Below are 21,525 nucleotides of genomic sequence, written 5' to 3' on the forward strand. Positions count from 1 at the left end.
AGGGACTTTAAAAGACACTATAGACCTTACCAGCGGTCTAAAGGCTTTAACCAAAAGACAAAGGGCGTCCAAATAAGGATAACCCAAAACAGAACTTTTGACGGGACTGTCCATCCACTGCACACACTGTCCTTCAATCACAGCATGGGCTCCTTAACACCCACGAAGCCAGTCATACCAGGACCCATACCATTTGTTCTATAGTTGCCAGAAACACCATCAAACTGGCAAGCCATGCCCAAGCATGGCACAACATAACATCAGACCAATGGGTGTTGAGAATCGTACAAACTGGCTATGCGCTGGAGTTCAAGGCCAAGCCACCGTTCTCTGGTTTGACATTCACTGCAGCCACAGAATTACTGCAGGAGGAGGTAAAGGTGCTGTTGGAGAAGGAGGCGATAGTTCAAGTGCAGTGGCCGGACAGGCTATTGGGCTATTACTCCCGATACTTCCAGATTCCGAAATAAGATGGCGGATTCCAGGCAGTAATGGACCTTCGAGGTCTCAACTATTATATCCAGACCAGGAGATTCAGAATGACAACTTTACAAGCTATTCTTCCCTTTTTGGCCCAGGGTACTTGGGCAGCGACCTTAGATCTGAAGGATGCTTAATTTCATATAGGCATCCAGGAAAATCACTGCAATATCTCCGGTTCACAGTGGGGGATCAAATATACCAATATCAGGTTCTACCCTTCGGTCTCTCGACGGCACCGAGGGTATTCATCAAGTTGGTGGCGGTGGTGGTGGCCAACCTGAGGATGCAAGGGATGATGGTCTATCCATACTTGGACGATTGGCTCCTGGTGAGCCACAGCAAGGAACTGTTGGTTGAACAGATTTGAAGCATGATCCACCTGCTCAGAGACCTAGAAATCAATGTCAGTTGGTCAGTGTCAAACCTCATTCCCCAGGAAGCGAGTAAATTTCATAGGTGCAGTGTTAGACTTCAAAGAGCAGAGGGCGTATTTGCCTCAAGACTGCATACAGCAGATACATTCGCTTATACAGAGGTTTGTGCAATACCCAAGGCAACCAGCAGTACAGATTTAGAAGCTGTTAGGCCTGATGGCCTCCTGTGCCACCATGGTTCTGTACATTTGGTTGCGCATGTGCACATTATAACACTGGTATCTGCGCAACTTCCATCCCAGTGTGGACAGCCAAAACATGCGCTTGGAAATCCCTCAAGCGGTCTTGAGGCGTTGGTGAATGGAGCCTGACAATCTAACACAAGGGGTACCATTAGAACCATTAGCCCCAATTCGCTGGATAACGACGGATGCGTCATTGACAGTTTGGGGTGCACATTGTAATGGCCTTTGCGTCCAAGGAACATGGACATATCTCCAAGCCAGGCAGCATATCAACTACATAGAACTGATGGCGGTGTTCCTGGCTTTAAGAGCATTCCAACCTCAATTGCAGGGGTCGGTGGTCCAAATAGCTTTGGACAACATGATGGCAATCGCCTACAACAATCGTCAAGGAGGTATGGTCTCCATATCCTTGTGCCTCCTTGCTCAGAGAATATGGAACTGTTGCATTCGCCATGTCATCTACCTGACTGCACTCCACATAAGAGGTGTAGACAACCACTTGGCCGACAGCCTCAGCAGGATTGTGGATTACAACCAGAGGCACAAATGGGAATTACACTAGCAAGTGGAAGCGCTTCAGAGCCAATATGAAGGAAAGTGGGGTCAGGCCCTTACAGGCCACTCCTCAAGATGTATTGCTATACCTGACTTCCTTGAAACCGAAGGGCTTAGCGAATGTGTCCATCAAGATACATTTAGCTGCCATTTCAGCAAAACACAAGGGTTGGGATGGGACGACTGTGTTCTGCCATACAGAGTGCAAGCAGTTCATGAAAGGATTGAATAATTTATATCCACCTATACGGCAGCTGATAGAACAATGGAGTATATCTTTAGTATTATTGGTGTTAACAGAGGGGCCATTTGAACCTTTGGCAACAGCACCCCTCAGACTACTTACATTGAAGACTGCTTTTCTAGTAGCAATCACATCTGCGAAGCGGGTGAGAGAGCTGATGGTTCTCCGGTAGGGATGGTCCCGGACCGGTCCGGAGGCCATTGTAAACGCCTCCGGATCGTCTGGACCGATCCGGACCTTGGCGGTTCAGTTCAGGTGGAGGGGGTAGCTTTAAGAGCGGCGGGAGAGTTTACTTACCCCTCCCGCCGCTTTCCCGCTCTGGTGCTGTAGTTGCAAGAGTTATTGGGGCGGCAGGATACCTCCCTGCTGCCCCTTCCCCACTGTTACTGTGAAAAAACTCCCAGTAGTCCTTTGCGCGTGCGCAAAGGACTACTAGGAGGTTTTTTACAGTAACAGCGGGGAAGCGGCGGCAGGGAGGTATCTTGCCGCCCCAATTACTCTTGCAACTACAGCGCCAGAGCGGGAAAGCGGCGGGAGGGGTAAGTAAACTCTCCCGCCGCTCTTAAAGCTACCCCCCACCACAGTTGGTGGTTCCGTGCACACCCCTATTCTCCGGGTAGATAAACACTCAATTCTATCCTCATAAAGTCATGAGATTAGACCCACGCTTTCGCACAAAAGTTGTGACGGACCTCCAACTTAACCAAGAAGTCGTATTGCCCACCTTCTTTCAAAATGCTGAAACGCCCTTGGAGATAGCACTTCATTCCTTGGACATGCGAAGAACCCTTTTGTTTTATTTGCAAAGGACACAGAGTTACAGAAAGACTAGGAGACTCTTTATAGGGTTCTAAGGAAAATGTAAAGGCTGTCCAATTTCAAGACAGTGCCTGGCTCCTTGGTTAGTGGAAACTATTTGCCTGGCGTATAAATGTCAGGGTGTTGCCCCACCAAGAACTGTGCGTGCTCACTCAACTAGGGCATACGCGACCTCCGCAGCCCATTTGTCAGGCATTAGGATGTCAGATATCTGCATGGCGGCCACATGGTCATAACTGCCGTTCATCAAACATTATGCATTGGATTTGAAGATGGCGAAGGAGGCAAATTTCGGGAGGAATGTATTGAAAAGGTGTTAGCATGACCATGGGTTACTGCACCCACCTCCAAGAGGAAAAGCTAGCTAATCACCCATTCCTTCTGACCACAACGGATCACGATCCAGATATACAGGTTGCTTACCTGTAACTTAAGATCTGGAAGTGATCCGTTGTAGTTATAAGACCCTCCCGACCGTCCCCGCTGCAGTACCAGCTGAAGAAAACGAGGGGGAAACATAAAAATTCGACTTGCAGATCGTCACCTTGGGTGGCCTGCGAGAAACTGGAAAATGGACACCCCAACCACCTCTTTTAACGACTCGGCACAGCACATGCAGGCGGGAGGGGGTGTCACGAGGAGCTAATCAATCAGCCTGTGAGGTCACTGCGCAGGTGCAGAACCCCATTCCTTATGACTACAACGGATCACTTCCAGATCTTAAGTTACAGGTAAGCAACCTGTATGTGTTTTAAATATTTGTAATATGAGAAATTAAACCTGCTTTATTACCTAAAGCACACACTCATTGATTCACAGGAATTGTTGTCACTGAATGTGCTTTTTTAAGATGATACTTTGTTGCTGTCTCGAAAATGGGTTATATTTACAAAGCAGAAAGGAAAACTTCTATTTGGTATATTTTGGATATTTTACAGATCAGTAATTTATTCATGTACTAATTTATTTCATGTATGCTTCTTTCCCTTTTTTTTTTTTAGCTTCTTGATTATAAACTTTATACTGCTTTTGTATGTATGGTTACCTTAGAAATAATTGCCTTTTTGTATCTTTTATTTTTAGATACCTTTCTTTGATGATGTTGGGGCCATGACACTACAGTACTTTGATTCTTTATTCCAAAGAGATAATCTTCAAAAGTCACAGTTTTTTAAAGGATTACCAAAGGTTTTACCAAAATTACCGAAGGTCAGGCAACTTCAGATTATTTTACTAGACATAAATATGTGTCTGTTGTAGTTACCACATTGAAGCTTGCATTGCCACTCCATAATGGATTGCATCCTTAGGCTGGGATACAAAGGGCCATAATAATCTCATGTAACTTGCTACTCCATATTATTTAAAAGTCTTCCATTGGGCAAACAGACATGTAACAAAGGTCTGCAATACTTTTGTTTACAATTGTGATCTTTAAGAATGATCTGAGTTTTGAAAGTTTCATTCAAGAATAAGAGCAGAGAAAATAGTTGGCAAAGGGTTTCCTACTTCTGTTGGTAGAACTGCATGAACATAACATAATGTTGGTGAAAATTCATGAATTGTTGCCCCAGTACTCATGTAAATTTCCATTTAGATTAGTACTGGGGAAAACAGTGCATGCATCTGCACCAACATTACAACCGAATGTGTGCAAGAACACATAAGCAAACATTCCTAGCATGTAGGGAATTCCTAGTTTCGGCTAACTTAGAAAATAATAAATTTAAATTTTGTCTTGTTTATAAATGTGTGTGCAAGATCCTTTAAAAAAAATAAACTGATCTACCATGTAAAACAATATATCTGTTTTGTTCTAGCGTGTCATAGTGCAAAGGATTTTGCCTTGCTTGACCTCTGAATTTGTAAACCCAGATATGGTACCTTTTGTTCTGCCTAATGTTCTGCTCATTGCGGAGGAGTGTACCAAAGAAGAGTATGTAAAGCTAATTCTACCTGATCTCGCCCCTGTTTTCAGACAGCAGGAACCAATCCAGGTACATCTACCTTTTTAAGCATACTTTTGCTTTTCCTCTGAGTTCTTCCTTGCTGCAAAACCTGGGTACCAGAATAAAATATGAGGTATTCTCTTATTCTGGTCCCATGTGTATCTCTTTGCAGTAGTTTATATATTTTTCACTGTTGAACATCTTATCTATAGCCCCACCTGCTGTTCTCTGGGATCTGTGGTGAAAAAGGAAAGGTTGTGCCATCCTGGTGACCACAGAGCCATGTGGTTTTCTTGGTAGAATACAGGAGTAGTTTACCATTGCCTTCTCCCATGCAGTATGAGATTATGCCTTTCAGCACCTTCCTATATTGCCACTGCCCAATATAGGAGTTTCCCATATTTTGGGTTATCAAAATATATGGAGAGTGCATTGTATAAGAACAGCCCTGCTGGATCAGACCCAAGGCCCATCTAATCCAGCATCCTGTTTCACACAGTGGCCCACCAGATGCCACTGGGAGCCTACAGGCAGCAGTTGAGGGCATGTCCTTTCTTCTGTTACTACCCTGCAACTGGTACTCATAGGCATCCTGCCTTTGAGGCTGGAGGTGGCCTATAGCCCTCCAACTAGTAGCCGTTGATAGAGCTTTTCTCCATGAAATTTACATGGTAAAGTGTGCCATCAAGTCAGTGTCGACTCCAGGCGCCCACAGAGCCCTGTGGTTGTCTTTGGTAGAATACAGGAGGGGTTTACCATTGCCATTTCCCGCGCAGTCTGAAATGATACCTTTCAGCATCTTCCTATATTACTGCTGCCCGATGGATTTATGGATTTACATGGATTTATGTTTCCCATAGTCTGGGAAACATACCAGCGGGGATTCGAACCAGCAACCTCTGGCTTGCTAGTTAAGTCATTTCCCCACTGCGCCATTAGGTGGTTCTGCATTACATGGTACCTGGATATTATTCTTGTACCTGGGTTGCATTACATGGATTTTTGCTCATAATGCGCACATGTGTGCACAATACTCATTGATATTAGTTGTGATATTAGTTGTGATATTGTCATCTACATGTTTGAATGTATTTATTTTCTCTCATTTCTAAAACTTCCCTTACTGCTGTGCTGCTCAACCCTGTCCTAGGCCCTCACTAGCAGCAAACTTCCAAGCTGCCTCTCTCTTAAAGCAGCATTACTTATTTAATCTCTCTCACTTTAGCTTCTGATGTTTACTTTTACAGCAGCCTCTTCAGCTATGGCTGTGGAGAGTCCTAATGCTGTTCCATTGTAGATATAAAGTAGTGCATTTAAAAGAAAGTAAATAAAGTACAAATGCTTGATGTGATGGATAAGGCACAATAAATCTTTATTTACTAGAAGTCATATTACGAATACAACAAATATTTATATACTGCTTTTCAACAAAAGTTCCCAAAGTGGTTTACATAGATATAAATAAACAAATAAAATTTATTATGCACATTTAATGAGCACATATATGAACTTAAAGAGCTGCATGTCACTCAGCCGCCTCAGGTTGCAGACCACTGGATTAAGCATTTGTTTCTGCACAAACTGTATCCAGTCTATAAAATATGCAACCAGCCCTTATTGCTATAAGCTATAGTTCAGTTTAATGGCTTAAATATATATTGAATATTTACTGAAAAATAAGCTTTTTGCCTAACATATTACATTTTCTGTCATTCTGTTGATAACAATAGTACACATTTTAATGTTCTGTCTTGAAATAGAGTATAATATCAGAATGTTCTTATTTTTCATGCTTACAGGCTAGCAACATGGTGAGTGTACACATTGTTGTATTTAATATTTGAGTGTATGAATTAATAAAACATTACACTGAAAGGTTTTAATGCAAATAAAAGCTGTGACATATACAAACACTGCATTTTTTTAAAAAAACAGATTCTGTTGATATTTCTTCAAAAAATGGACTTGCTACTAACCAAAACGCCTCCAGATGAAATAAAAAACAGTGTTCTACCGATGGTTTATCGAGCCTTAGAAGCACCTTCAATTCAGATACAGGTCTGGTAACCACATTTTTTTTACTCAATTTCATTCTTTAGTATTTTTTGTGGGGGGCAAGGAATCTTTAAAAGCAGGCTCTTTTCTTCTCTCGTGTCTGTATAAGGAGAAATGAAGTTAAGCCCAGGCATTTTCTCCAGTGGCTTTTTGCTTAAATTTCAGCATTTACTTCTGGAATGCCACCTTCCCTTATTATGTAGAACACATTTATTTGATTTTCAATATCAGACAAAAGGGCTTAGTCTACAACCTAAAAGACTTAAAAAAATAAAACAATGGACATCAAGCAAATGTACAAAATATACTCTCTGCCCCCATCCCTTTACTCTGATTTTTGAACTGAACACAGACTGAAGGGAGGGAAGGTACCAAATGAAAAATTGGTAGTGTGGGAGACGGGGATTTTGGACATAACTGGAGCCCTGAATAGCTGTGCTGAAGGCCCACTGTGGCAGAAGAGCACATAGTTCACTGCACTGTGTGTTAGAGCCTGGACATATCATTATGCTTTGCTACCTATGGGATTGGTTCAGTGTAGCTCATGCCACTTTGACAAAGTTGTAATCTTCTTACCTTTTTATAGCTCTCTTCCTTTCACACCCTTGATAAAGCAGACTTCTTACTAAGCAACTTGAACAGAATACTTCATATTCAATCAGCTTCTGGCCTATGAATTTAAGTCTCATTCATACTTGATAATTTCTTGGCTTTTTCCTTGTGAATTCTTATTCTGCCTCTTCCCCTTTCCCCCCAGTTTCCCAGCCTGGGAGATGTAAGATGGATGAAGACTGTGTTTCAGCAGTGAGCTCGTCTTAACGATAGCGAGCATGAATTGTCCTCTTTGCTAAGCAGGGTTTACCTTAGTTTACATTTGGATGGGTGACTGCACATGAGCACTGTCTGCTGTAAGATATTCCCCTTTAAGAGATGGGACCATAGCTCAGTGGTAGCGCATCTGCTTTGAATGCAGAAGGCCCCAGGTTCAATCCCTGACATCCCCAGGTAGGACTGGGAGAGACTCATGCCTGAAACTTTATAGAGATGCTGCCATTCAGTGTAGACAATACTGAACTAGATGGACTAATGATCTGACTCGGTATAAGGCAGCATCCTATGTTTCAGTGTAAGGAAGTGATAGTCTATGATAAGAATTCTGGTCATGGTTCAGGGGGGAAATTTGGAAGTGCACTTTTTCCAGGATTGTATGGAGCCTACCTAAAAATTGGCAGGATGATGGGTTTATGGTCCTTATGTGATTCAAGTTTACTTCTTTTTTTCAGGACATTTTTTATTACAGGTATATTATGTTCCTAATATCAGTAAGGGAAGTTTTCCTACATTGTTCCAGCTGCTTAGGGAAGGAAATAATGGACTGTTAAATTAAACTTAAATCTCAATTTACATACTGCTTATATGGATATACGTGTGATGATTGTGGTACTTTCATTTGCAGGAACTCTGCTTAAACATAATTCCTACATTTGCCAATCTTATAGACTATCCATCGATGAAAAACTCAGTGATACCAAGAATTAAAAATGCATGTTTACAAACATCATCTCTTGCTGTAAGTAAACTTGTGTATAACTTCTCTGAAATTTGGAACTGTTTAGAACTACATTGAAATTGCTTTGCTTCTTTCTGCTTTTACATTAACATTTTTAAAAGTGTCTTGGTTCTTTTTTAATATAAGCCACTTGGTCTGCAAAATGTTGTTTGTCATATAATACTGCATTCATCTGCTTTAGTTTATGGGCTGTGGGACGTGATTTAAAAGAATTCTGTTTTCATCAAAACGTGCCTGGGCCAGAGTTGCTATTTATCCAAACATGTTAAATGGTGTATTCTAACTTGATCCTTTGGATTTCGCCCACAACAAACACACCCACAAAATGACAAGTGTTGAGCTCAATGCTGAAGAAGAAAAAAAAAAGGTTTAGAGAACAGGCTGCAGCATTGTGCATATGCAAGTTGAGGTCTTGTGTGTTTTCTCCTTGACCCTTCCTACCAGGATTCAGCATTATATGCAAGCTAACCAGGGTTCACATAGCAAGATTAGGAGCATTCCTACTGGCAAAGGTTGCATGCAACCCTGAACCCAGGTAAAGAGGGATAGGTGGGTTCTTGCCCTGCAAATGTCTGAAAGTCTTCTCCACATTTTATACAAGTATAGTTTTGAGTTTATTTCCATTTTTATTAGGTCCGTGTAAATTCCTTAGTCTGCTTGGGAAAGATTTTGGAATACTTGGATAAGTGGTTTGTACTTGATGACATTCTGCCTTTTTTGCAACAAATTCCTTCCAAGGAACCTGCAGTCCTTATGGGAATTCTAGGTAACAATCTTTTTGTTGTTGTGCTATCTGTAATAGTTGCAGTATATGGTAATGGGGTGTGTGTGTGTTTCCATAGGCAATAATATTTATTTAAATTATATCTTGCCTTTCCAACAGTGTATGAGATGGCTTACAAAAACCAATCTACTCATTGGTCTGGTTAAATACCAAATGTACACTGGGTTCTCCATATATGACAGACATCCAGACTAATGCTGTGCGCATGGAAGAATTGGGATGGGGTCATAGCTCAGTGATAGAGCATCGGCTTAGCATGCAGAATGTCCCAGGTGCTATCTCTGGCATCTCCACGTAGAAATAAGGAAAATTCCTGTCTGAAACTCTGAAGAGTCCCTACCAGTCAGAGCAGAGAATACTGAGCTAGATGGACCAGTGTTTTGACTTGCTGTAAAGCAATTACCATATCTAGTTTGCATGTGCAGTGGAGGAGGTGAGATTTTCACTCATATTCTCCTGCAGTCACCTATACCTCTCAAAAGTATGTCCCTGAAGGTCCCACGACCTTCAGACACATAATTTGGGAAGGCTCGGAGCGCTGGAGAGGGAAACCCCAACTTCACATGCACACTGTTGGGTTCTAAGCTGTCAGTGACTGACCAGGAGATGAATCTTGGGGTTGTGGTGGACAGCTTGTTTAAAGTGTCAACTCAGTGCGCGACAGCTGTGAAGAAGGCAAATTCCATGCTAGGGATCATTATGAAGGGGATTGAAAATAAAAAATGCTAATAATATAATGCCCTTATACAAATCTATGGTGCAGCCACATTTGGAGTACTGTGTATAGTTCTGGTCACCATATCTTAAGAAGGACATTGTAGAACTGGAAAAGGTGCAGAAGAGGGCAACTCAGACAGTCAGGGGCCTGAAGCACCTTCCTTATGAGGCAAGGCTACAGCATCTGGGGCTTTTTAGCTCGTAAAAGAGGCTACTATGGGGACAGGGGCGTAACAAGGCTGGAGTGGGCCCAGAGACAAAATTTTAAAATGGGCCCCTCGCCGAGATACACACACACACACTTCACAATATATTGTCATGTGACTTGCCTCTGGGGGGCCCCTCGAGGCGTGGGGGCCCCCAGGCAGCCACCTCCCCTTGCCTAATAGTAGTTACACCCCTATATGGGGAGACTTGATATAGGTGAATAAAACTAAGCATGGAGTAGAGAGAGTGAACGGAGAAATTATTCTCCCTCTTTCATAACGTTAGAACGAGATCCCATGAAACTGATTGTCAAGAAATTTCGGACAAACAAAAGGAAGTACCTTTTCACCCAGCACATACTCTATGGAATTCTTTCTCGCAGGATGTGGTGATGGCTGATCCTTGGCAGAACCACCATTGACCTGAGGGATTCATATAACTTGACCATGAGCCACAGAAGGGCTGCATGAGCCCTCTTGAGTTCATTCCCAGCCAGCAAAAGCTGACTGGAAATTCGCTCTGGAGGGCCTGCACGGGTCCTCCAGAGACCTGGCCACACCCTTTTTGTGTGTGATGTCACACGGAATGGGCATCACTAGTGCACACGGTGGGGCCACCAGGGTTAGGAAAGAACCTGGGCCTCCATTTCCTGGTTCTACCACTGGTGATGGCCACCAGCTTTAAATGGGGCTTAGACAAATTCATGGAGGACAGGTCTATCAATGGCTACTAGTCTGAGGGCTATAGGCCATCTCCAGCCTCAGAGGCAATATGCCTCTAAATACCAGTTGCACGGAAGCAACAGCAATAGAGAGAGCATGCCCTCACCTCTTGCCTGTGGGCCACTGTGTAAAACAGGATGCTGGACTAGATGGCCTTTGGGCAGGTTTTTGCCTTATCCAGCAGGCAAGAATCGTATTGGCAAAAAAAATTCCTTTCCCCATGGCATGCACAAAACTTTCTTCTGTGTGTATGACATTAATCTCAGTGTCAACCATCATTTGGAATTACACTTCGCTTTCTCAAATACTTCCTGATCCTTAGATGCTAAGTGACAAATATCAAAGTTAGTTCTCAACTCTGACATATATTTTATTTTAATATCCCAACATTTTCTGATCTCCTTTCAGTTTAGTAATAATCTGTAAAGGGTTTTCAAGTTCATATTCATATGTGCAATTGCAGAAATAATGACTTTAGCCTTTGGTTTTATACCCCTAATATCCCAAAATCATAACAGCATCCACATTGAATGTTTAATGTAGCATAGCAAGGAATTCTGGTAAGGATGTGCACAGACTTTGATTCGTTCACTGGTTTGAAGCCAAACTGGTTCAGCAGATCAAGTGTGGTGCCCCGCATAAGCTCTTACACGATACCCCCCATTCATTTTATTTAACATATTTAAATATATGGGTATGTCCACTACCCAAGTCTATAGTCAGTTTTCAGCAGTAGACAAACAAAACAATTCTAACAGTTAAATCCTATAAAATATCAAATTAAAATATCTATAAAAACTGCCAAATAGCCAAAAAGCTTGGCTGAAGAGATGTGTCTTTAGTTGTTTCCTAAAAGCCAACAGGGATGGAGCAGCTCTAATCTCAGCAGGAAATGTGTTCCACAGTTCTGGGGCAACTACAGAGAAGGCTTCCCTTTGAGTTGTCACCAGATGAATAACCAGCACTTTGTATTTTGCCCGGAAACCTGTTGGTAGCCAGTGTAGTTCTTTTAAAACTGGAGTGATACGGTCTCTTTGGGATGTCCTTGAGACCAATTTGGCAGCAGTGTTCTGCACCGATTGCAATTTCTGGACTATGTACAAAGACAGCCCTACATAGATTGCATTGCAGTAGTCAAGCTTGGAGGTTACCAACATGTGCATCCCTTTCTTAAGGTCACTCATTTCCAGAAAAGGGTGCAGTTGACGAATCAGTCAAAGCTGATAGAAAGGACTCCTGGCAACCACTTCCACCTGAGATATCAGATAGAGGGTTGGGTACAGAAGTACTCCTAAACTGCCAACTTGTACCTTCTGGGGGAGTGTAACACCATCCCAAACCAGCAGATCCATCCCTTTTCCGGAACTGTGGCTTCCTACAATGATCACCTCCATCTTGTTTGCACTCAGCCTCAGTTTGTTATAACTCATCTAGCCCATTACTGCCTTAAGGCAGGCATTTAGGGAAGTTATGCCATTGCCTGATGAAGCTGATGTGGAGAAATAGATTTGAGTGTTATCAGTATACGGATAACACTCTGCACCAAATCCCCTGATGATCTCCCCAGTGGTTTCATGTAGATATTAAAAAACATTTGAAACAGCATACAAAAGCTCTCACTTCGTAGAGCAGCAGTCTCCAAGTAACACTTTCTGAAATCTACTCAAGAGATATGAGCGGAACCACTGCAAAGCAGTGCCCCCTATACCCAGTCCCCCCAGTGATTCAGAAGGATACCATGCTTGATGGTATCAAAAGCCACTGAGAGATCCAAAAATACTAACACACTCACTCTGTCAATGCCCCTTTGGAGACATCATCCATCAGGCCAATCAAGTCAGTCTCCACCCCATAACCTGCCCGAAATCCAGTTTGAAATCGGTCTAGATAATCTGTTTCATCCAAGACTGCCTGGAGTTGAGAGGCACCACCTTCTCAATCACTTTGGTTAACCACAGAAATAGGGGATAGGCCTATAATTGCCTAACTCTGAGGGACCCAGTGTAGGCTTCTTTTAAAGTGGTCTAATAATTGCCTCGTTTAAACAAGGAGGCATCCTATCTTCCCTCAGAGAAGCATTTATGATCAAAACCAGGCCCTCTCCAACAATCTCCCTGCTTAATAAGAAAAGCCATGTTGGACAAGGGTCAAGAGAACAGGTGGTAGGATGCACAGTTCCAAGCATCTTGTCCACATCCTCAGGAGTCACAAACTGAAAATAATCCAATTTAACATGAGGAGTTACTGGATATCTCCGCTAAAGACTCTGCACCAACAATGGAATCCAGGTTGGATTCGAATACAAGAGATTTTTGTCCACAAAAACTCATTAAAAGCTTCACAGCAGTTAACTGATAGCTCCAAAGGCAGAGTGGAAGGGACCTGTTTAAGTTCCCCACCAACCTTGATAATTCCACTGGACATGAACCTGTGGATGCATTGCACACCCAGGCCCCAATAATGACAGGACACATAAGACTGGAAGAACCGGGGCCACCTTTATTAATTAAATTTACAATTAACCTGCAACGAGGAAAATACCAGATAGAATGTGGGTACCACCCATGTGGGTCAGCCTCATAAGGAGGACTGCCCACTGTAGGCAAAGGACTGAGTGTTGATTCAGCCCAGCTCCAGGTCTAGACATCCTCACCACCACAAGGTCTTATCCACGCTGAGGGGAGGCCAGCCCCACCCCACCCCACCCACGCTGCAAAACACTGAATGATAGGCCCTGCCAGCAGCCTCTGAGTAGGAGCAGATCCCAGCTCAAGGGCTGCAAAACCTGCAAGCGCTGTTCCCACTCGCCTTAATCATTCCTCCAGTCAAACACCAATACAAGACAACCTACCCCAACCTGCATTTACCTGCAAAGTGTCAGAACATCCCAAACAATGAAACCCTACTGGGAGAATCAGTGAGAAGTAGGTGAAAAAAGGCCACCCCCAAAGTCAATCAGGTGTGACCCCAAAAATTCCTACTTGGCCCCAAAAAGGCGACCGGATGACCCTCACTGAAACAGGATGAGCGGGTGGGAGTCTTGACCCAGAGTGAAGGGAGTCAGCCGCTTAAGCAGCCGCTCCCATTGGCCAGCCACCATCACATGCCGTGGGGGGTGGTAGGCCCCATGCCTGTTGATGGGGCCAGGCACACAACTCTGCCCTCGGCTTCACCGCAGAGTGTGAAAGAGGGGAGTGGTCAAACGTGCAGCAAAGAATGGCTTCTTTGCTGCATGTATTGCCAGAGCATAGGTCTTCAACTGTGCTCTGTGCTGCAATCTGTCGGATTCGAGTAGAGTCCTTCTCTATTTGCACTCTAGTCTTCTACCTAGCCACTTCACTCCTGTAGTTCTTGCGTATAACATAGAACTAATTTAGAAGCAGGTTGGAGTGGATGCTTAGGAGCAATAAAGTCTTATCACCCTAGTGAGCTCATTTATTCCAATTTTCGACCAGGGTGTCATTAAGATCACTGGCAGAGCCAACATTAAAACCCTACAAGGTTTCTTGGAATCTTATTGGATCCAATAGCCATCTCAGGCGGACAATCCTAATAGACCATGCAGCCCTGCAGAGATTACTAGCGGCTGCAAATTGAACCTTAACCAGTGGTGGCCGTCCATGACAATGGGGAGATCATAGGAGTCCCCACCCACAGAATATCACCCTGATCAGAACAAAAAACCAAATTGAGTGTTTGACCAGCAATATGTATCGGACCCAAGAACATTCGGGAAAGGCCTATAGTTGTCATGGCTGCTACTAACTCCCAAGCTGCTCCTGACAATTCAGTCCCAAAGTGAACATTGAAGTCACCCACTTCCATCAACCTGGGTGTCTCCAGTGCCAACTCTGCAACCAAATCTGACAGCTCAGTTATGGATTCTGTTGGGCAACGGAGTGATTAGTACACGAACAGAAGTCCCAATCTATCCCTGGTCCCAAAACTCAAGTACACACACTCAATATAGGCAGGTGCTCTGACAAGGAAATGTTGTTCTTATAAACCAGCCACTCCACCTTCCTGCCCACGTCCTCTCACCTGTTCCCATCAGCTTGTGCATGGTGGTGGCATGGCAGTGGCATCCACATGGCCTCTGTGCATGCGCAGCAGCTGTGTGCTGGCACCACGTGTAGGCTGATGTGGGGAGCACTGCTGCACGCAGGCTGATGGGGGGGGCGTGCCACAACAGGAAGCTGGGTGGAGCATCAGTGGAGCAGGTAAGGACCTGCTGTTATAGGTGTCGCTTTTTGCCCCCCACCAATTACACTTGACCCGCTGAACCATTCCTAATGTCAGGGGTAGGCAATGTGCAGCTCTCCAGATGTTGCTAAGCTACAACTTCTGTCACCCCAGCCAGAATTTATTACAGCTGGGGATGATGGGAGTTGTAGTTCAACAACATCTGGAGAGCCACACATTGCCTACCTGATCTAGCCCATTTCTCTTTATCTATAAAAGGAAAAAAAGCTGGATATTTATAAGCCCCTGTACTATCTGTTTTGAGGTACAACTTTTCTAGATCCTACATCCAATGAATAGCATTTTTTCCTATGTGTTTTTCCTTTGCTCTGTCATCTAAACAATTCACCCTGAACTGTTCCTTTGTAATCAAGTGATAAACTTATAGGGCACCATCCAGACTAGTTGGTTATGATTAAGCAACATTAATTTCAGTAAGACAAGTTAGTCATTACTAACTTATGTTCTATTAATTTCATTAAGATTTCATCAGAACTAACTTAGCCTGGATGCTGCTGATTATTGGTTTTAATATTACATTTGTTACTCTTGCTGTAGTCTTGGAATCTTCATTGGAGTCAAGTGCTTATGTACTTGAGATTTTCTTTTCTTCTTTTTTTTTAATGTAAACTGTGAACTGGTATGTCGGTGAGACACACTTTTTTCCACTGAAGCTAGTATATTTCCAAACTATATAGTAAAGAGTATACAGGAGAACCTCAGTATTCTCAGGGGTTTCATTCTCCGCAATTACTACAGATATGAAAACCGCAAATACTGAGCCATTGGGGCAATGGGATTGCAGGAGTTAGGTTCGCAGAGGTCCCCAAATTGCCCAAAAACTGGGGTGGGGGGAGGGAAGGTTTGAAATTGCAAAATAAAGTGCCCTGCTCTACTTTTTGGGCCTCCAGCAATGTACCTAGAAGTCAGAAATAGTCCTTTTTAAAGTATTTTTGGTGGGGGGGGGTGTTCAAATAAATGAGCCACAAAATGCCTCTGTTTCACAAAATGGTGGCTGGAAATGACCTCTGTAGTCATTTCTGGCTGCCTCCAACCCACAGATACATGGAATTAACCCCTTGTGGGCCGTTTTTTAAACATGTGTACCAAGGTCGGGTATCAATCACCCGACCATGGATACACGTATATCAAGGTCCACTTGTAAAATAATAGCACATTAAAATAGCAAGATCCATAGCTGAACAGTCATGTTTAATGTTTTCTAACAGGTATTTACAAATGTACATTTAGTCACAAGAAGCTGGGAATTACAAAAGAGCAACTTGCGGGAAAGGTGCTTCCACATCTGATTCCTCTTAGCATTGAGAACAATTTAAATCTCAATCAGGTAAGATTAACATTCTTATATTCTACCTCAGTCCTAAGCATTTTTGTCATTGGGATTTGTTTTAAAGAATGAAGCTGAAGACAAGTATGCATACTTTTTGTCACAGACTTTTTGTGTGACACTAAATCATACTATGATAAAGTAATTGCTGGTGTTAGTTGCAGGTCTACATAATTACAGTGAACATTTTTTTCCATTGGTCCCGTTAAATATCATATGTTCTTGGGATCTTAAGTGCAGTGTTAATTGATTCACTCCATGAATCCTCAGCTACTGTCAAACTCTTAGACAGTGACAAATATTTGTGACAAATTATTTTAATTTTCTTGTTAAACAGAAATAGATGTTTCATTGCTCCCAGAGGTGAAAGATCTTCCATTAATAAAAATTTGTAATAGTACACATTTTAATGCTTAAGGGATCTATATTTACCTCCCTGGTTTTCAGGCTATTTTAAAATTAGCTGTTGCACTAATTAGGGATTAATAAGAGGCTTTTTGCAGTCTTCCCTCAACTAAACTATTATGTTCAGATTATATTTAAACGCAAAAAGATTTTGTACAGGATGGTGGACTGGCCAGTCTTTCCCTTCCAGTTTGCTGTTCCAAAGGGTCCGGCAGCCTTCAGGAAACTGCTACTGGCAGGGTGGAGCTGAAAGCCTTGCACTCACATGGACCACTGCATATAGAACTTTGTGTCCCTGTCTACCTATTTCTGAGCTACAGATTTTAAACTTACTGGTAAATTACCCAAGTTAGAAGACAAATCAAAAGCTAGAACACATTCCTGTCTGCCCCTCTAAAGAACCTAAGAAAAGTCCTGCTTGTTCAGGCCAAAGGTCCATCTAGTCCAGCGCTGGTGCAGCCAACCAGGTACATCTGGGATCTCTACAAGCAGGGAAAAGGCAACTGCCTCCTCCCTTGGTGTTCCCTAGCACCTGGAGTTCAGGGGCATGCCACCTCCAATTGTGATATAAATATACAGCTACCAAGGCTAGTATCCAATTATAGCCCTATCCTCCATGAATCTGTCTAATCCCTTTTTAAAATAGTCTAGATTGGTGCCCATCACCACATCCGGCAGCAGCTACTTCCATAGTTTAACTAAACACTTTGTAAAGAAGTACTTCCTTTTGTCTATCCTTAATCTCCCAGCATTTAGCTTCATTGGATGATCCAAGGTTCTAATATTATAAGAGGTTCTTATAATATTAAAATATAAGAGAAAGAGAAGAACTCTATCCACTTCATCCACATCGTGCATAATTTAATCACCTCTGCCATGCCCCCCCCCTTTCCAAACTATAAAGGTCAAAACATTGTAGTCTTTTCTCATAGGGGAGCCACTACAACTCGCTAATTATTTTGGTTGCCCTTCTCTGCACCTTCTCTGGCTCTATAATATCCTCCTTAAGGTGCAGTGATCAGAACTGTAGATGGTATTCCAAATGTAGTTGCACCATAGATTTATACAAGGGCATTATTATATTGGTAGTTTTATTTACAATCCTTTTCCTGATGATCCCTAGTATGGAATTAGACTCCTTTACAACTGTCACGCACTGGGTCTACACTTTCACTGAGCTATCCACCACAACCCCAAGATCCTTTTCCTGGTCAGCAACTGCCAGCTCATACCCCATCAGTGTATAGGTGAAGTTTGAATTGTTTGCCCAAATGTGCATCTCTTACTTTACACTTGCTTACTTACACTGAACTGCATTTGCCATTCTAAAATGTGTTCTTTCTCTTTTGGTCAGGGGACATAATAGTTGCTGTACAATCTATAGCATTTAAGAAATTAGTAAATGAGACTCTCTTTTCTATATGGAACTAGCTTTTTTGGCTCTTGCTGACATTTTCTTATTCTTTCTCATCCTGTAATCTGCTCATAGTGGCATTTCTTTAAAGCAATATAAATTCTAAATGTACTGACTGAACTCATAGACTGCTCCTTATTCGATAAGTCTATTTTATGCATTTCAGGGTATCTTAATTTTGTGTTGGTACACTGCTGAATATTAGGAAGCTGTTTTTTAAAATGATCCTTATGTTGTAAAATACTACTTTTCCAGTTTAATTCCTTCATTTCGGTCATAAAAGAGATGCTAAGTAAATTGGAAGCTGAGCATAAAACCAAACTTGAACAAATTCATATTATGCAAGAACAACAAAAGTAAGTAGTGTATGCATAATTTCTTGTAGTCTTAGTGAATTGAATAGATCGTTATTTTTATTCTCTGGAAATCTTTCAGGTTTCCTCAAGATTCAGGTGTTCCTAAATAGTGCTGTACTACGATAGATTTCTTTCTTTTTAATTGCAAGCTTTCTATTATGGCTCTTATAGGATGGCTTCTTAACTTCATGAATATAAATCCAGTTCCTAGTCTTGGGTCAAAGTTGGGAAGAGTCAAAAATCTGACCTGCAAACTGATATCTGAAGAATTTGGGGTGGGTGAATTGGTTATTTGCATCCAATGTTTCTTCTGGGAGTCCAGGACATCTCTTTAAGCTCACAACAAGCCTGTGTGGCGTTAAACCCGATATTACTTGCCTGCCTTAGCAACTGAGAAAAACTATGAATCTGGATTTTTTTCATGTCCAGGGAGTCTGTTTTACTGTGTCCCACTAATCCAGATATTAAATTGGTGTATGAAATCACCAAGCTAATCTAAGGATTCATGTTGTAGTTTAAAAATAAAATTGGGAAACCATTAAATTATCATATAAAACACAGATTTCCCCCCCCCCCTTTCAATTATATTTAATAGAGAATTTGAAGAGTGACAGGAGAATGTTATAAGATGTAGTTTTTATAGATGGCTTTAAGCAATACGTGGAGGTACTCCTTTTTTAGTTTGAAGATCTTCTAGTTACATCCTGTATAGTTATTTCTATGGCTTTTATTTTATTTTGCTTGTTTAATTGGTTTGCTCTATGTACTGAATGTGTATGCTGGTGTTTTTTTAAAATTAATATTGCAAACCATTTTGGGTTGTTGCAAAGAGAAGAAAGGTATACAGGTTTTAATTGACATTGCTGCCATGTGACCTGTACTTAATACAAGCACATACTGAGAACTGTTGTACTAAATCATCATCACAGCTTCTATCAATGTGCTACTAAATGATATGATGTAAAAAATTTATTAATGGATAAATATTATGATGGAAAAAGAAAGAAAAACCCTCAATATAGCTGCTTTCATCTCATTTTGTCTTAGTGAGGCTTGAGCATTATTTACTGGATTGATTTCAAGACTGTCTGCTAAAAACTTTTTAAAATTGTACTTTTGTTCTGCAGATCTTTGGATATAGGTAATCAAATGAGCATACCTGATGAAACGAAAGCCAATAGTACAGGCAATCAGGTACTTTTTATTGGTTTAGCTATGTGCCATTTAAATCCAGTCAGTTAATATTCATAATTTAATTATTTGTTTTAATTTGAACAGATTGACAGAGTGTTTAACAATCTAGGGAGTGATATCTTGACTGGTGGATCTGATTGTAAAGAGAATGGACTGTTGACAAATCGGAGAAAGGTGAATTGAATAATTAATCATTGAATCAGGAGTGTAGATATAATCAAAAGGGTTCAAAGAACCCAGGGCCCCCAGCTCCACCCCCCCCCCATTTTCATAATTATCTCCCTCACTCTGCCAGAGAGAGGTGTGAACATCAACCTCCTCTTCCCTAGCTACGCCCCTGCATTGAATCGTGAGATAATAAGTAAGATGAAAATATGCATCCTCTAGCATTTTGGAGGTGTCAGAGCTAAAGTGGAAATCTATCTTAGTCCTCCAATGCTCTTTAATGAAAAAGTTTCCTGGTTGGTCTTAGTAGCTAGGGACCGGTGTTCCCTCCAAGGCATGTGCATGTGTGCATGCGCACAAGTTTTTTTAATGTCCACTCAGGTTGAATCAGAAAGTCCTGATTCTCAATACACGTGTGCACACATTGCCATGATACTATCGCCCAGAACAAAACTCATTCAACGCACAGATGAAAAAGGAACAGATGTAGAAGGAACAGATGTAGAAGGAACACTGCTAGGGACTAATATTTGGAAGTTATATTTTTTAGAAAAATACCTTTTTTAAGTGGAAGGGTGAGACCAGGAACATGCATCATCCCCTGAATTCTGGAACTGCTCTTCCTTGTTAAGCCTACATGCTACTGCTGTGTTTGTGTTTCAGTGGGCTGAATAAGATGATCAGCACATTTATTGCTCACCAAGGCTTGATGAGGGGAGTGCAGTGAGAAGGGAGAAGCTAGAAACACAAAGATATGATTCCCTCAGCTCAAACCAGAATGAAGGAAGGTGTGAAATAGACAAGGGTGTGTGACAAAGGATAATAGAATCTATGTGTGTTCCTTGCACATTGCAGTTGTGTAGGAAGACTGAGGTGGGCTAGAAAAAGAATTCACGTTTTGTTTTTTTAATTAAAGTGATGCTTTCCTAACAGATCAGTGTTGTGAAATATGTAACATTTGTCTACTTAGTTTATTTCCCTGTTCTTGAAATTGGGTTTGCAAACATAAGCATGTTTACTAGCAGGGCTTTCCTGCCTATTTCAAACAGTTTCATATTGAATAGCTATCTGGTGCTTTCCAAGTCTCTGGAAACCAAGGCTATCCACTGATGAGTGTTGTGTGTGTGTGTGTGTGTGTGTGTGTTTTTTAAAGGGATCACTTACACTTGAAGAAAAGCAAAAGTTAGCAAAAGAACAAGAACAAGCACAAAAACTGAAGAGCCAACAGCCACTTAAACCTCAGTCTCACACAGTTGCTGCTCCGGTAAAACAGGTATGGATACAGTGTTGAACCAGACTTCATGACAGTCTTTAGTCCTATAGCAACTAATTGATGATAAGAGTTCATAATATTTGTGAATCAGGTCATTTTGCAGTTATGGTAGCACCCACAGCAGTTGTTTTAAGACAGTTTTTGATTACCGTAACTTCAGGCAGAAATGCCACAGCTAAACAGAACCTCCTTAGCGTTGAGTGATATCAGTACAGGGACTCCAGTCCTTATGTATAGTTCCACAGGAGGAGGGGGGGAAATGCACACATTAGCACTGCATCAGCATAAGCGCTGCAGGTGTCAAATATTAAATTTTAAACACATATACACCGTGGCATTTTTGACAAAAATTATAATAATTGCAGATGTTGCAACACTTAAAAAAAACCTGTACTGGGTGT

The 21,525-nt window shown here is 41.9% G+C and overlaps 1 protein-coding gene across 2 annotated transcripts in view; it reads left to right on the plus strand.

Annotated features, from left to right (window-relative positions):
* The window catches only part of SCYL2 (SCY1 like pseudokinase 2), a 45,624-nt gene that overhangs the window by 17,483 nt on the left and 6,616 nt on the right, over window positions 1-21,525 (plus strand). For both annotated transcript variants that reach the window (XM_053255819.1, XM_053255818.1), the window contains exons 8-17: window positions 3,807-3,932; window positions 4,544-4,720; window positions 6,608-6,730; window positions 8,184-8,297; window positions 8,931-9,063; window positions 16,199-16,317; window positions 18,392-18,492; window positions 19,620-19,686; window positions 19,771-19,860; window positions 21,005-21,124. In XM_053255819.1, coding sequence (XP_053111794.1) covers window positions 3,807-3,932; window positions 4,544-4,720; window positions 6,608-6,730; window positions 8,184-8,297; window positions 8,931-9,063; window positions 16,199-16,317; window positions 18,392-18,492; window positions 19,620-19,686; window positions 19,771-19,860; window positions 21,005-21,124 — 1,170 coding nt within the window. The remainder of the gene's footprint in view (window positions 1-3,806; window positions 3,933-4,543; window positions 4,721-6,607; window positions 6,731-8,183; window positions 8,298-8,930; window positions 9,064-16,198; window positions 16,318-18,391; window positions 18,493-19,619; window positions 19,687-19,770; window positions 19,861-21,004; window positions 21,125-21,525) is intronic.

The sequence above is a fragment of the Hemicordylus capensis genome, chromosome 5 (assembly GCF_027244095.1).
Source record: "Hemicordylus capensis ecotype Gifberg chromosome 5, rHemCap1.1.pri, whole genome shotgun sequence".
Taxonomy (NCBI): Eukaryota; Metazoa; Chordata; class Lepidosauria; order Squamata; family Cordylidae; genus Hemicordylus; species Hemicordylus capensis.